The sequence below is a fragment of the Crassostrea angulata genome, chromosome 1 (genome assembly GCF_025612915.1).
Source record: "Crassostrea angulata isolate pt1a10 chromosome 1, ASM2561291v2, whole genome shotgun sequence".
NCBI classification, from domain to species: Eukaryota; Metazoa; Mollusca; class Bivalvia; order Ostreida; family Ostreidae; genus Magallana; species Magallana angulata.
Window position 1 is genome coordinate 46626514 of NC_069111.1, and position 16331 is coordinate 46642844.

The 16331-nt window shown below is 30.3% G+C and overlaps 1 protein-coding gene across 1 annotated transcript; it reads right to left on the bottom strand.

The window, feature by feature from the left end:
• Positions 1 to 7916: 7916 nt before the first annotated feature.
• Positions 7917 to 14489, bottom strand: LOC128163651 (uncharacterized). The gene is made up of 4 exons (XM_052827278.1): positions 14408 to 14489; positions 13803 to 13955; positions 8266 to 8545; positions 7917 to 8032 (listed from the first exon to the last, which is right to left on the bottom strand). The coding sequence occupies exons 1-4, from the start codon at positions 14487 to 14489 to the stop codon at positions 7993 to 7995; spliced, it is 555 nt and encodes a 184-aa protein (XP_052683238.1). The 3' UTR covers positions 7917 to 7992.
• Between the last annotated feature and the right edge of the window lie 1842 nt (positions 14490 to 16331).

A 16331-nucleotide genomic window follows, 5' to 3' on the forward strand; every position in this document is an offset into this window, starting at 1 on the left:
AACCGTCTCATTACATCATCATGTGTATGAAGTGAACTTAAATTTAAATGCTGCAAAGCAGGCGCTTTTGGGTGGGGTGAATAAAGTTATATAAAGTATCCAACAATTTAACTAACAAATCAAAATAGATGCTTGAATGTATTTTACAAATGCTACTACAAAGGCATTACAACAGCACCAATAACAAAGTCATTATAAGTCCTAAAGTTTAGATGAACCTACGGCGGTTGCAATATTTAGGAAAGCCTGAGAACACTGCATAGGGCTTAACCGTTTTCTAAGAAGTTTTTAGGGCATGTCGCAGTCCTGATAATCTTCGTGAACAAGACTGCATGCATATATTTGACAAACTAGAGACATAATATTTGTACAATATTTGATTTATTCTAATAATAAATGTGAAATGATACAATTTTGATTGAAATACATGTACATAGACTTGTTTTTATTGAAAGAAAAATTTCAATAAGAAACTTAAAAAGTATTCTTATTCAATATAAATTCATATCAAAACATGTATTATATATAGTTTACAAATACACGAAATCTTCTACGAATAGATAGTTATATAAATGTAAAGATAAAACAGTAGAGAGATAAAGTAGAATATGAAGGTGGTACATACATATGTAAACATATATACAGCAACATACACAAGAGTAGTTATATATCATATACGGAGTTTTTTTTTCACTTTCCTGGCTGTAAAACTTCAACTGGTGTTGTGATTGTTCTTTTTCAAAAAACTGCAAAAAAGACGTATTGCATTTTTCAACATACATGTATCTTAGATGTCTAAATGGGATATTATTGTTGATATGGAATAACTATACATTTTTTTTTCTTGGCCGTATTTACCGTATGACTTTTTAAAATAATGACAGGAAAGAGAAAATATCATAAAAAGGCTGAACTGTTCACGTGTTTTGCTTTACTTACAAAAAAGTCCGATAGTGGTTTTAAGTGTTTGATTTTAAAAATCAAATGCAAGATCAAATACACCTTTTACAACAACTTAATACTTTACTTAATCATTTTGACACCCATTGCCATAAATGACGACAAGTGCAACAATTACAATCTAATCGTTTATGATGGGGATCATATCCTTGAAAATCGTATACGTGTACTTTCAACAGAAACCATTCAGAGGGTTTTTGCGAAAAATATAGAATTCTATACGCTGAAAATAGTTTTATATACAAAAAGTGGTGAACCAACCACATTAACAAAATTGAAGAGCACACCGCCATAGCGATTATCTCAACAGCGGTACATACGGGCACCATCCAGTGTATTGTACTGACGTAATCACAACAACCCGACGAATCAGAAGAACCGGAGGACAAGCTTCCCTCTGAGAAATAAAAGAAATAAAAGTTTTCCAATGCAAGGGATGTAGTGTTATATTAAGGTTAAATTTTGTTTTTAAAGAGTACTTCAGCAAAGCCAAATAACGAAAAAAAAACAACATGATCGTCAGAGAAATATACAATTAAAACTAAATGTACCACAACAATACTGAAAAAATATGAATTATCTTTCTTTTCTTTTACTTTCGGCAAAAAGTTTTTTTTTTGGAAAAAGCTAATGCCAAATATCGAATCTGAAGCTTACAAAATAATATTATTTATTATTATGAGAATGAATGTCAATAAAGTCCTTTACGTATTTAAAGACGTTGACCAGAACATTTACAATTTTTAATGTTTAAAAAAAAAATCTTTTTTGGATGGAATGAAGTATGAAAAATGAAAGTATCTCTCTCTCTCTCTCTCTCTCTCTCTCTCTCTCTCTCTCTCTCTCTCTAACTTACCATTAATTGAAATTAAATTAAATGCAAATCCCAAGAAAACTAAAAATCCCTGTTGAGTATACATTCTTAGTATATGTGACATACGTTACATGTAAATTGTTTTCGAAGACACAATTTTTCATTTATGTAGAGAGTGAGATTGCAGATACATATCTTAAAATATTAAGATATTTCATTGGATAACGTCCAAATTGATGCGTCTCAGCGATTACTTTTTTTTTTACAAACGCAGACTGGTTTAAACTTCTTATTTGAAGGCAAACAGTCACATTTAGATTTGTATGGAAATTCATTTACGTTGTACAATTCCATTAGGATTTCATAATGAACTGTTCATTTCATATTCTTACTTTTGATAAACGAAAAAAATTACAATATCTTTTATCATTTCCGGAATGATGATTAAATTACGTTTTTTACCAAATCTGTTACATTTTAATACCGTCCTTAAATAAAGGGTAATGAGACGTAATGCCACCATTTTCATGTCTATCTAAAAACAAAATAAAAGAACAATAATTACTTAAATATTTCTCGGAGTTCATAATCCATTAATGGTGCTTTGTATTAATAAGTGCGCTATGGTCGAATGGTTTTACAGTAACGTCGTGAATAACAGACAAACTTTGAATTGTCATCTTGGCCTAGACCAATGCAAGGGTAGGCCTATCAAACTGGACTGTTCATGTCTGCATGTTCGGACAGATTTTCGGACAATTGTCAACAACTACAGCAATATAAAAGAATCTGACAGGTAAAAAATTGAAATACTTTACGAGAAAAATGCGCAAATGTTCATTAAATAAACTTGAAGGTCTATTTAAGTTCTTTTTTTTGGGGGGGGGGGGGGGTTCTCTGCAATATATATACCGTAGCTTTTCAAATTTCCTTACATTTTACAAAAAGGCATGAAAAATGCAAACAAAAGTAAAGCAAGAAGAAATAGATGGAACTGTTTTCTAATTCTTCATTAAACTGAAAACTGCGTAGCAAATTAATTCGAAAAGAGAATTTAATTAAGGAATAAAGAATACTTCTTTTTACATCATGATTTTGTTTGATTACGGTCATGGTTGATCAGTTCTAATAAATCCTAAAGTTATCTACAAAAGATTTGACCACGGTCGACAGTATTTGATTACCGGAAATTATTCGAAGAATAATTCCATAATTAATGCCTATACTTATATAACTTTCAACAAGTGGATTGAATTCTACGTTATTGTCATTCTAACGGTATTTTCATTTCTTTAAATTATGCACACCCGACCCTCAATACGTCATTTTTAATTTATTAGACAATATGTTAAAACTGATTCACAGTTATTGCAGACAAGGACACTGAGGAATGTATATATATTGATTGTTTGCTTTTTTGTATCATTTTAAGCAATTATCCAATTGCTATAAGCCATGGTTCAATGTACAGTGTATAAAACCTTATAAAATTGAGTAGAAGAGGACAAAAAGTAAATTACAAATGTATAGGATCTATAATTATTAAGCAAAATAATCCAAGCATTTTAATAGACATCGGAATAACTTGCTTTTATTCGTTGTCTCTAACGTGTCAGCAACATTAAGAAATTTGATTTAATAAAAGGTCAAAACTGATATGAGTAAGTATAACATTTTGTGCTGTATTGGTATTTATCCGCATTTAAATTTCTCAATTTTAAAAGCATCATTAATATTTCATTCATTTTTTTTAAATTGAAACTTTCAGTTTAATTTTTACTTGATAATAGCAAAGATGTTTGTATTTAATGAAACCAGTAAAATTCCCTTTTTATTAATAAATTAAAGGGTTATGTGGTCATTGTTATTTGTTTCTTTTTACAGATCCCCTTATGCAAGTTCGCCAGATTGCTGTGAATGTTCCAAAAAAGTCATTTTTTGAAATTTGTTCTGACATCAATCTTGATCAGTATTCCGGGGAATTTTGCATGAATATCTGCGTTTCCTAGCTGATAAAAGTAAATTTTAAAATAATTTTAAACAGCCGTCAAATAAACAAAAAGATTATCTGTATTTTATTAGACTTCATCTGAAGATAAAGTTAATTGTTCACAATGTTTTGCAATAACATTTTAAATGTAGGTAAAAGTATGATTTTTCATTATTTAAATACATGAACGTGCTGACACAAATCTTATAAGGTCAAAAAAGATAAATTGAAAGATTGGAAAAAGATACAAATATTATAACATCATCAAACAATAACAATTCCACTTTATCAAATTTCAAAACGGCATCACTCTAAACCATATAATACCTGATTATTTAGTTCAGTTAGAATAACAAATAAGTTTTGTAAGATTATTCATAGTTATGAAATTAAGGAAAAACAATTTGAGTGTAAAAAAAAGTATTACAAGGCAATTTACTTACCAACCCTTACAATGTTTACCTTCAATCTTTCAGCGGTTCAGTGATGCGTATGCTAAGTACGCTGGAGATGCTTTGTACTCGTATACTAGTATATACCATTTGGATCATGTAAGAATTAAAGTACATGTAGGAAGTAAGGTTGCTTAGGTATCTTGCAGAGAGTTACAGAGCCTTATCTGTATACTAGTATTAATGTAACAGTGAGTTTTGTTTTCTTTTCTGTTTTTTTTAAAATAATCATTTTAAGCAAATGCAATATTTCTCTCAAGGCACATCTATGGAAAGCCGTATGGTACCCCTACATTATTATTATATTTTAGATATAATATGGTCAGAATAAAAATGTCCTACCAAAAATAATTATAACTTCAATTTCATTACATTTTTATTTTCTCACCACAATAAGTATGATCGTACCCGCCCACAAATATTAATATGCTCTAAATAAACATGTCAACCAAAAAATTATAATATCTCACTACATCAAGATTTATACTTGTAATGACATTACGTCACAAGATGGCTATCAAAATGTTTGTTTAATTTATTGTACATGTATCTTCCTTTTAAACAAATTAAATATCATTATATCTCAGTTGGAATACGCCTAGGACTTTTGTGCAGATATATTTACTGAATCATGTTTTGATATCATAATTATATTTATCTAAAATTGCATACCTTGTTGCCTGTTTGACTTATATGCTTCTTGTTCATAATACTATCTTTCATAATCATGCAATTTTTCTGCGGATTAGAGACTTTTTCAAGGTGTAGTAAGCCACCTTGAGAATCGTTGATAAAACTTAAGATGTGAAACAAAATTGTAGCGAAGGAGTGAATACGATTTGGAATAAGGGAGGAAATCCAAATACTTGGTCTCTGATAAAGTTCTGAATAATTTGACATATACTAACAGCGTAAATCTCTAGATCTCTAAAGCGTTAGCAACATTATGAAGATTGGTTTAATGAAAACGTAGCTGTTCATTGATATGTTAAAGGGTATAATCAATATTTAGGCTATTAGAGGCAAATATCTTAAATGAAAATTGTTTAAACTTACTATCTTTATCATTTCAGGTTGAAAAGCATCCATTTTTTTTTTAATTTTTAAAAACTTTCAGATCGGATTACCTTTCTTTTACTCGATAAAGCCAACGAGTTTTCAAAAATAACAATAAAAAGAGTGTTTCCTGATTTACAACTTATTAAGCTGTGGTTTGTCATGCCACTTGCTGATAGCTGAGATCATGGACTCATTGAAAAATTATCGCTATTTATGAAAAACACATACACCTGGTACCGAGCAGGGTTTTTGACAGAGTGCAGATATAGCAAGTGCATGTTTATAAGTAAGAGATATAAATATTTTTCTTTAATATTAAGGTATACCAAATCAATAACAATCCCTAAGCAATCATTTCAAACCTATGAACCTCTGCAATGCTTTGTCGCATTTCATAAAATGAGTGAGAGTTGCTCAGGGATCAAAATTTGAAATATGAATTAAATCTACGAAACCAATTCATGAAACAATTATTGACATGCATTTTATATAGATCTGTTGTAATCACATAAACATCGGGGTGGCTTGGGGGTCTTATTACTAAAGCTTACCAACGTAGAATTGTTAAATTCGAAATAAGAAGATATGCAAATCGTCTGATTGTTACCCAACCATGAGTTGTCCTTCTTGTTCAACTCAGTAAACGACAATTTCTGTCTTTCGTTATTAAAAAAGTATAATATATACTCTGAATAAGTAGTGCATAAAACAATATCAGACATTATCAGGTTGTTTAAAGTCCATTAGGACCGTAAACTGATATATTTATACAGAAGAATCTTTGTGGTAGATATTTTACTAAGACATTGTATTTACATTTCATTAATCGACGGATAGTTAAGTTGAAACAGTCCGATTTTGAAGGATATCAGCTTTGCAACATTTCTATGTATGAAAATGTAATATCAGAGTAACCCTAAGCTCTTTATTTAGGGCTTTCTTTAGATCACCGAGAAGAAAGGAGTAAGAGAAGTGTTATAAGATGGAATCACGAAAAACCCGTTCAGTGTCACATATTTTCTGGTTTTTGTTTTTTGTTTTTGCAAAAGACTTGAGGTTAATATATAGTAGCAGTTGTCAAATCTTTTCCACCAATGTTAACTGTGCGGTAAACATGGGTAATGAGTTTGACGCACACATGATTAAAAACCTTATTTCACTTTAAAAACCAACCCCCAATGCTCTTCATTATATATTTTTTTGTACAAACAAACGATTAACTTAAACATGTTTAATTGGAAAATAAACATTAATTTGTTCCTGTTTAGCACACATTTGAAAATCTGGTAAAGAGAAAATGCATGCAAAAAGGGAATTTGCCCGGTAAAATAAATGCTAAATTGCTATATAGTCTGTATCATAGTAAGTACACATATTTTAGTAAGAAACTTTTATAGACTACAAACCACATGGAATATATTGTTAATGCCGTTTTTGATGTTTTTATCTTCTTAATTCTCGCTAGTTTATTTTTTGATATGCCATAAATTTTTCTATAGTATTTTTAAAGCACATTTTACAACATTTGAATACCCCGCCATTAACTTGCAAAAGAAAGATTTATCTACAAGCATTTAAATAATAAGATATCTAGATAGCAAACCAATTATTGTCAGGATGACAATAAAATTAATTAATATTTATTAGTTTGATGAGACATTGGTGCTTCTGATTGGTCGAAAACTTTCTTTGATAGCTGCATCAATATAACTTTTGCCGGATCTACTTTTTCATCTGTTCTGATTTAATACTATTTATAGAACTGGAATTTCCATAATAAACACTGGCAGTTGTGTCTGTTGCCAGCAAACAAAATTCAGCTTTATGAATATAACAGATTGAAAGTGTTACCTTTAAAATTAAACAATACACATTATTTAATTCACTAAATTTCGTCTGCTTGAGATCAACGATCAACATTTAGGGAAAAACAGGCTGTCCCAATTCCAGGAATAAATCATAACGAACATATGGGCACATACACTTTCACGGTAACACTGCTGTTCAAATTTGGTAACAATGAGTTTTTAATTAACACACGTACATGATCGGTCATCAGAATAAGCATAGTAAAGCAAAGCTATGAGTAGTGCATCAACTCCTTCGGCGTATTCCAAGAGACAGATATCAGTACCTCACTGACTATCTAGTTACCACGCTGCTTCTTTTAAATTATTTACATTTATGATCAATGACACTTCACATCTTAAAATTTGAAAATGTTTTAATAAATGATAAGAAATGAATTTAATTTTTGTTTATTGATCGACGTATCAAAGGAAAAATTGACCGGAAAACTTTTTCATTAATGCGCTACGCGCATTGATGAAGTTTTCCGATCAATACCTCGATCAATAGAAAAATTATTAAATTCATTTTTTAAGTAATTTTGCATAACCCAGGACCTATAAAAGGCTTTTTCTCATAAAATTATGACAATCAGAAGTTTATAAACTACATTCATTTTGAATATACATTAATACATGTATCAATATTATATAATCATAGTATTCAAACATACGATATCGTCTATATGATCCAAACACAAATAGATAGATATAAATTATTACATAAATACATTGAATGTTAGAAATGCAGATAAAAGTAGGTGCATGTATATAAACTTTGTATTTAACATACAGGTCATTGGAGTTGGTACTGGTATGAAAGTACACTTTGTAGATATATTTACATACATTGTACGTAGTTTTTCACTTTCAATTTTCAACTGTGATGCGGTTCTTCGTTTTTAAAATGCTGCAAAAGAAATATTTCAATGTTTTAATTTAGAACTGAACATTTTACTGAATTTTTATGATATCTTATGCCATGAATGACAACTACAAGTAGTCTAAATTTATTAATTCATGGTTGATAGAGTGGTTACTATTCTTGAAAAAAAGATAGACTAATACTGTTTATCATTTTGTGTGTTTTTCGTGATAAAGTTCAGTATTTCAAATACACAAATTAAAAAAAGTTCAACGCACCATATTAATAAAATTGAACAGCTCACAATCAAAACGAACAACACAACAGCGGTGAAGGCGGGGACCATCCATCTTATTGTGCTGATATCATCACAGCAACCTGAGGAACCAGAGGACAAGCTTCCCGTGTCTGAGGCCTCCTTCACGTCCTCTACCTCTATCACCAATATCAGATCAGGGGTAGGTATTTCAGTAGACGTTTCCTGAAATCGCATTACGTAGGTCCTGTGTTCTCCCTCATAATCGAATAAATTGCCACTCCTTATCTTAATGACTTGTCCTACAATGTAGTAATATGCTTGATTTAAAAAAAATCATACAGATTTAATCTAGGCTTACAAGGAGCGGTTATAATGTTTGGTCTTTTTATCATCCATTCACTGCATAGGGAAAAACTATATTCATTTTTATCAGCATATATTTTTTTCCTCTAGGTTAGCTTTGAAAATATGTGACATTCAATTTTCAATAACACGCGGCGAATGAGCACAAGTGGACGTCATCACTCGTTTTAAATTGATTTATCATTGTACTATTGAATAAAACTTTCATTACCATTTTTAGGGTCTTCCGTTTCCAACGGAAGACCCTCTTGTTATTCTACGGTTTCTTTTTCTTTATTAGGGTCTTCCGTTTCCGACGGAAGACCCTCTTGTTATTCTATTGTTTCTTTTCCTTATTATTATTTTATTTTTTATTTTTTTCCTGACTTTTTTCGAACTCTATTTCTCGTGAACTACTTGACCGATTTGCATGAAATTTACAGGACGTATTGAGCATCAAACAAACTTGATATTATAAAATTTCTGGCCGATGACGTCACTTCCGGTTTGAGATTTTGAGGATTTAGTGATTTTTTAACGACCATTTTGTCCACGTAACTTCTCAAAAACTAATTGCGATAGAAATATGAAACTTTCAGGGATAGTAGATGAATGTTTGTAGATGATCCTGTTTATTTTATATTTTGAAAAATGCGCAAGGCGGCGAAGCTCGCCCGAGCTCGAAAATTGGCACCAATTTTTTTCACGAAATTTTCGCACATTTTCGGCCCTTGCTTTTAATGTGTAAATATTTTGTTAAGACATGTAATGCAAAAGTTGTTCAGATTAACTAGATCTTTTGTTTGATTTCAGAAAAAGGGGCTGGCCCCTCAAATTAGGGGCCAAAAGGGCTCTAAAGTATTTTTGCAATAACTCTTTACTGAAAAATAATTTGTTATCAATTATAGAACCAAAAATGTTCATTGTACATCTGTTTATCTATACGGTACCATGTCTAAGTCATATGTTACGTAATTAGGGGCTTTAAGGGGCCAAAAGTCCGAAATTTTGATCTTAAATATCTAGAAAAGGAGAAATATTTTGATAAGCATTATAGAACAAAAAATGCTTAAAATAATGTTCTTAACAATATGCTCCCTAAAAAAATTTTGTTGGTGGTCCCAGTAAGGATTTTAAGGGTCGGCTCCTAAAATACATTTGTTCAGATATCTTTAGAACGGTCAACAATTTCTGAACACTTGTTGAACAAAATGCGTTTATATTTACAAGACCTTTTATTTGATATCAAGTAAAAGGGGCTGGCCCCTCAAATAAGGGGCCAAGAGGGCTATAAATTCTTTTTATAATAACTCTTTACTGAAAAATAATTTGTTATCAATTATAGAACCAAAATTGTTCATTGTACATCTGTTTATCTATACGGTACCATACATATGTCATATGATACGTAATTAGGGATTTCAAGGGGCCATATGTCCAAAACTTTGATCATTAATATCTAGAAAAGGAAAAATATTTTGATAAGCATTATAGAACAAAAAATGCTTAAAATAATGTTCTTAACGATATGGTATCTAAAACATTTATGTTGGTGGCCCTGGTAAGGAGTTTAAGGGTCGGCCCCTAAAACACAATTGTTCGGATATCTCTAGAACGGTCAACAATTCGTGAATACATGTAGAACAAAATATGTTTATATTTAAAAGACCTTTCATTTGATATCACGAAAAAAGGAGTGACCCCTCAAATAAGGGGCCAAAGGGGCTACGAAGACTTTTCATAATAACTTATTTTTTGCGATAATTTGTTATTAATCATAATAACAGAAAATAAGAGCTTATTATTCATAATTCAAAACTGAAATCCGTTCTATAATCGGACGATGCAATACAGAGATAAAGGGGTTTAAAAATTGATTTTTCCGGACATTTTGATTCCACATTCTTGGTTAAGAAAATAGTTTAATGTTCAAAGTTAAATTAACTGGTACCTAAAATTATTCGATAATTGTTGAATCGTACTTTTACACATTCGGATGTGTATTTGCTAAGTCGTTCTTGAAATCGATAAGCTTTGTTAATTCGTACTTGGAATCATTCGGATTTTGTTAATTCGTACCAAGAATAATTCAATTTTTTTCGTCTTAGTTTCTTATGTTGGTTTAAGAACCCTGCTTTTTACAGGAACTTCTAGCTTTACTTTCGACATTACCGGAAGACCCACTCGTTGCTTTGCAACGAGCTTTGCTCTAGTTATTCTTTTTTTTCTTTTTCTGACTTTTTTGGAGCACTATTTGTCAAAAACTATCCAACCGATTCGCACAAAATTTGCAGGACAAATAAAGCATGCTCGGCGGTACATATAATAAAATTTTTAAATGATGACGTCACTTCCGGTTTCAGATATTAACGATTTTGTAAATTTTTAAGGGTCATTTTGTCCACGCATCTTCTCCGAAACTAATCAAGATAGAAGCTTGAAATTTTCAGGGAATGTAGATGAATGTATGTAGATGTACCCCCATGCTTCCAATTATGAAAATTGCTCAAGGCCTCGAAGCTCGCCTGAACCTGAAAATTAGCACCAAATTTTTTCACTAAATTTTCGCACATTTTCTGTAATATCTCTTGATGTATAAATATTTTGTAAACACATGTAATACAAAAGTTGTTTAATTTTGCAAGACCTTCAATTTGATATCAAGAAAAAGGGGCTGGCCCCTCAAATTAGGGGCCAAGATGGCTCTAAAGTCTTCTTACAATAACTCTTTACTGAACAATATTTGTTATTAATTATAGAAGCAAAAATGTTCACTGTACAGCTGTTTATCTATTCAGTACAATACCTTAGTCATATGTTACGTAATTAGGGGTTTCAAGGGGCCAGAGGTTGAAAATTTTGATCATTAATATCTGAAAAAGGAGAAATATTTTGAAAAGCAATGTAGAACAAAAGTTGTTTAAAATAATGTTCTCAACAATACGAAAACTAAAATTTTGTTGTTGGTGGCCCCGGTAAGGAGTTTAAGGGTCGGCCCCTAAAATACATTTTTACAGATATCTTGAGAAAGATTAACAATTCCTAACCACTTGTTGAACAAAATATGATTATATTTGCAAGACCTTTAGTTTGATATCAAGAAAAAGGGGCTGGCCCCTCATATTAGGGGCCAAGATGGCTCTTAAGTCTTCTTACAATAACTCATTACTGAACAATATTTGTTATTAATTATAGAAGCAAAAATGTTCACTGTACAGCTGTTTATCTATTCAGTACAATACCTTAGTCATATGTTACGTAATTAGGGGTTTCAAGGGGCCAGAGGTTGAAAACCTTGATCATTTGTATCTGAAAAAGGAGAAATATTTTGAAAAGCAATGTAGAACAAAAGTTGTTCAAAATAATGTTCTCAACAATACGAAAACTAAAATTTTGTTGTTGGTGGCCCCGGTAAGGAGTTTAAGGGTCGGCCCCTAAAATACATTTTTACAGATATCTTGAGAAAGGTAAACAATTCCTAACCACTTGTTGAACAAAATATGTTTATATTTGCAAGACCTTTAATTTGATATCAAGAAAAAGGGGCTGGCCCCTCATATTAGGGGCCAAGGAGGCTCTAAAGTCTTTTTATAAAAACTCTTTACTGAAAAATATGTTGTTATTATTTATAGAAGCAAAAATGCCCATTGTACAGCTGTTTATCTATACAGTATCATACCTAAGTCATATGTTACGTAATTAGAGGTTTCAAGGGGCCAGTAGTTTAAAACTTTGATCATTAATATCTGAAAAAGGAGAAATATTTTGAAAAGCAATGTAGAACAAAAGTTGTTCAAAATAATGTTCTTAACAAAATGATACCAAAAATGTTGTTGTTAGTGACCCCGATAAGGGGTTAAAGGGTCAGCCCCTAAAACACAGTTGTTTAGATATCTCGATAACGTTTTACAATTTGTGAACACTTGTAGAACAAAATATGTTTAAATTAGCGAGACCTTTTAATTGATATCAAGAAAAAGGGGCTGACCCCTCAAATTAGGGGCCAGAAGGGCTATTAAGTCTTTTTATAATAACTCTTTTCTTACCAATGATTTGATATTAATTATAAAGCAACAAAGAAGCTTTTTTATGCTTAATTTTAAACTGAAATCCGTTTTAAAATCGGACGATGCATAACAATAATATTGGGATTTAAAAATTGAGTTTTCCGGAAATTTTAATTCCACGTTCTTGGATAAGAAAATAGCGTTATGTTCAAAGTAAAAATTAACTCGTACCAAAAATAATTGCTAAGTCGTACTTGAACACATTCGGATTTGTTTTGTTTAGTCGTTTTTGAACTCGGAAAGGTTTTTGGTAAAGCGTACTTAATCATTCGTATTTTGTTAAGTCGTATCAGGAATAATTCGATTTTTTTCATCTTTTTATTTAAGTTACTCTTGTCATTGGTTTAAGAGCTCTGCTTCTTACAGGAACTTCCAGCTTTACTTCCGGCATTAAAGGAAGACCCACTCGTTGCTTTGCAACGAGCTTTGCTCTAGTTTATAATTACTTTTGAAAAATCATTGTTAAAACACATTTTTTTCGATCTCAAAAAAGAGCTTTCCCGGCAAAGTTTCTGGCACTGTGTTGTTAGTCTCGGAAGCGCATTAAATTACATGTTTTATTGCTGTTCCATAAAAAAATCATATTCCTGACGAAAAGCGTATTAATTATTGCTTTAGAGCGATGAAACAGGAATATTTCATACAAATTAACATCAAAATTAAAAAAGAAAGTGCTTTGAATTCTTATTTTTGGATATCGTTGGTCTTATAAATCACCAGGCCTTGCAGACAAAATATCAATGAAGTCTTAAAGCCTTAAAGATTCAGAAATATGATAATGTTTATAGTATAAGACGTAAACATATTCAGCTTCTGTTTTTAATCTGCATAGAAGCATTCGAATTTACGAGGTAAGTATATTAGATTGACATGCTCTGTCATAAATAGTTTTTTTTAGTCGCCTTTTTCACTGATTTACATCTCTTTTTCCCATTAGACACAAAATTGAATGTCAATTCCTTTGGAAGTGATGGGGAATAATACTAACCTTTTAAACAAACAACTAATGTTTTGTAGCAAAAATCGGGACTAAAATTAAAATATATCCACTGAGTTGTGATTTGAGTTTTCATTTATCTTTATTATTATTATTATTATTATTATTATCAATTAATATGGTTTTTAGTATTAATGAGAGTAAACTTACCTCTAGCGTCGTATTCTAGAACTTCGGAAGTGACCTCTGGATATTGGTTGACTAATTCAAAGCTAGTCTTTTCACCCTTTATGGTAAATATTGTGACTCCGGTTTCCGTGTTTTCAGGTATTGTTACTTTGTTGGGTAAATTGACAGTTTGTCCTTCAATCATATAATAATGAAAAGAAAAATATTTATTCATAGATTAATATCTTCTTACAAAGACATTTGAACTGTTATGTTTTTTGTTTTAGAAATATTAACAAAGCAGAGGTTATACAATTTTTATAAAATTTTTATAAGAGATAATTACTTAATCTTTCTCAAAAAAGGGAAAAGGGGAATTATTGGTCATTTTCTTTTAAAAAGTCTGTTGGGGTATTATCAGGAAAATAAATGTCGTTTAAATTTTATACTTTGTATGGATTAATTTGACAGAAGCTGCCTTATATAAGATATTTAACAATGAAAGATGTTATTTTCTGAGAAAATTTATTTTTTAAGAGGTTGTACCTTTAAATGGTTTCTTGTTTATTCTTTCAATTCATTTTTGCTAAAGTTGAATTATGAAAAAATAAAAAGTAATCTCTCTCTCTCTCTCTTTTAAAACTCACCGCTGACGGAGAGGAAATCAAAAGCAAATCCCATGAAAACTAAAACTCCCTGTTTAGTATACATTCTGTATATCTTTGACATAAGTTACATGTAAAATTTTTTCATAGTCACAATGTACATTTATATAGGGAGTGAGCAAAGAGATACATATCAAAAAAAAAAAATGGGGTTTCATTGGATAACGTTGAAGTTGATGCGTCTCAGTGTTACTTTTTTTAAATCGCAGATTGGTTAAAGCGGAAATAATTATTTGGAAACAACCCGTGTTTGCTCCATTAAATAGCATAAAAATAATAATTAATAATTTAAGTCTCAAAATTAATTACTAATGTTTAGCAATGTAATAATTAACTCTGATTATGGTAATAAAAAATTAAATGGCTTCTAATCGTTTTTACAGTAATGGCAAAAACGCATTTTAAGAAATTTCTGCTCCCTCTTTTTTGTCTTTTAAAACAAAAGAGGTGGTGATGAGGTGCCAAATTAACACCTGTACATCAAAATAAAACCAAAGTTTGTAAAAACTTGATAATTCCATTAGTCAAGTGTAATTCTCTTGCAATCCAAACCTGTGTTTCTCAAATTTCTTTGATGTATTCTACAACAAAATATTTGGAAAAGTTTTATAAGGGTGAATAGCGAGCATTTCAAAATAATTAAATTGAAAACACATAGCACGTACATTATATTTTGAAATTAGAAATTGATCAAGAAACATTTTAAAAATATATTTTTTTTCTTCAGATTGATGCATACTAAGTCTTCATAGTTTCATTTTATTATTATTATTTTTCACTGAAATGGCCAAATGGAATACCATTATTTATTATATTATCAATCTTGTCCGTCGAGTTTTGTTGGTTTAATTATTTGGTGCGTTATTGTTGACAAAAAATGATATTAAAGCTTTTATAATTTTTCTTGGTTATCGAATACATCTTACTCTGTAATCTTAAGATAGGTTAATGTGATTTTTATCTTCAGCAATTTCATTGCATGTACGGTCACATGTCCTCTATTTCTTCTTAAATCTGATTACGCTTTTTGAATCATTTTAAGCAATTGCCCCATGCATCTTCAGACTTGTCTATAAACGTCATGCTACAATACCTTAAAAAAATCAAGTACAGATGGACACAAAATAAATGAGAAATCTAATCACTTTTTGTTTAATAAAGTTCGGAAGACCCGGCTTTTTTAATCGCTGTTTCTGAACTGCCAATAACAATTAAGAAATTAAAAAGACACAAATAGGTTAACACCGTTATGTAATTTGTTATCAAGATAATTTATTATGTTATATATATATATTAATGATTCATATATTTGATGTAAATAAATCCAATTTTCAAAATTAATAAGCATCTTTATCAATTTTGGTTTTCAAAATAAATTCATTTCATTTTCTTTCAAATTTTCGATTTGGATTAATCTTTACTTGATATAGAAAACGATTTTTTTTAATAATGAAATCCATATAAAACTTTTTTACTAATAAATCAAGAGAGCTGGATTGTGAGCTATACTTTCTTTCTTAACAAAGAAGAAAGAATAACGATATCTGAAGAATTTGAATTTTAATGCTAAAATATTTGGAATATGATTTTTACTAAATGAGAGATTAAGACTATTAGTCATATATAAAAACTGTAGGTATATTTGATGTTGACTCTCTAGCCTCGTTAACTGTGATTTGTCATGCCATTAGCCAATAGCTGAGATCCCAGAATTATATACATTTAAACTTGAAAAGGCTATAAACGCAGCATGGTACTGTGCAGAGACAGGTATTTAATGTCGTTATTTTATACCTTAAATGCTTTTTTAATTTTTCTCCTTTATTGTATTTTTATTTTTTTTATCGTTGTTTTAAAAAATGTAAAGTAATACCAATATGCGAAAATTGTTTTGAAACATTCGAAA

Bases quoted from the DNA above. Each gene is read 5' to 3' on its own strand.
- LOC128163651 (XM_052827278.1), bottom strand. From the start codon at position 14,489: ATGTCAAAGATATACAGAATGTATACTAAACAGGGAGTTTTAGTTTTC. The intron at 13,956-14,407 runs GTGAGTTTTAAA...ATATGATTGAAG, and splicing joins TGATTTCCTCTCCGTCAGCG to GACAAACTGTCAATTTACCC. The intron at 8,546-13,802 runs GTAAGTTTACTC...ACTACATTGTAG, and splicing joins TCTAGAATACGACGCTAGAG to GACAAGTCATTAAGATAAGG.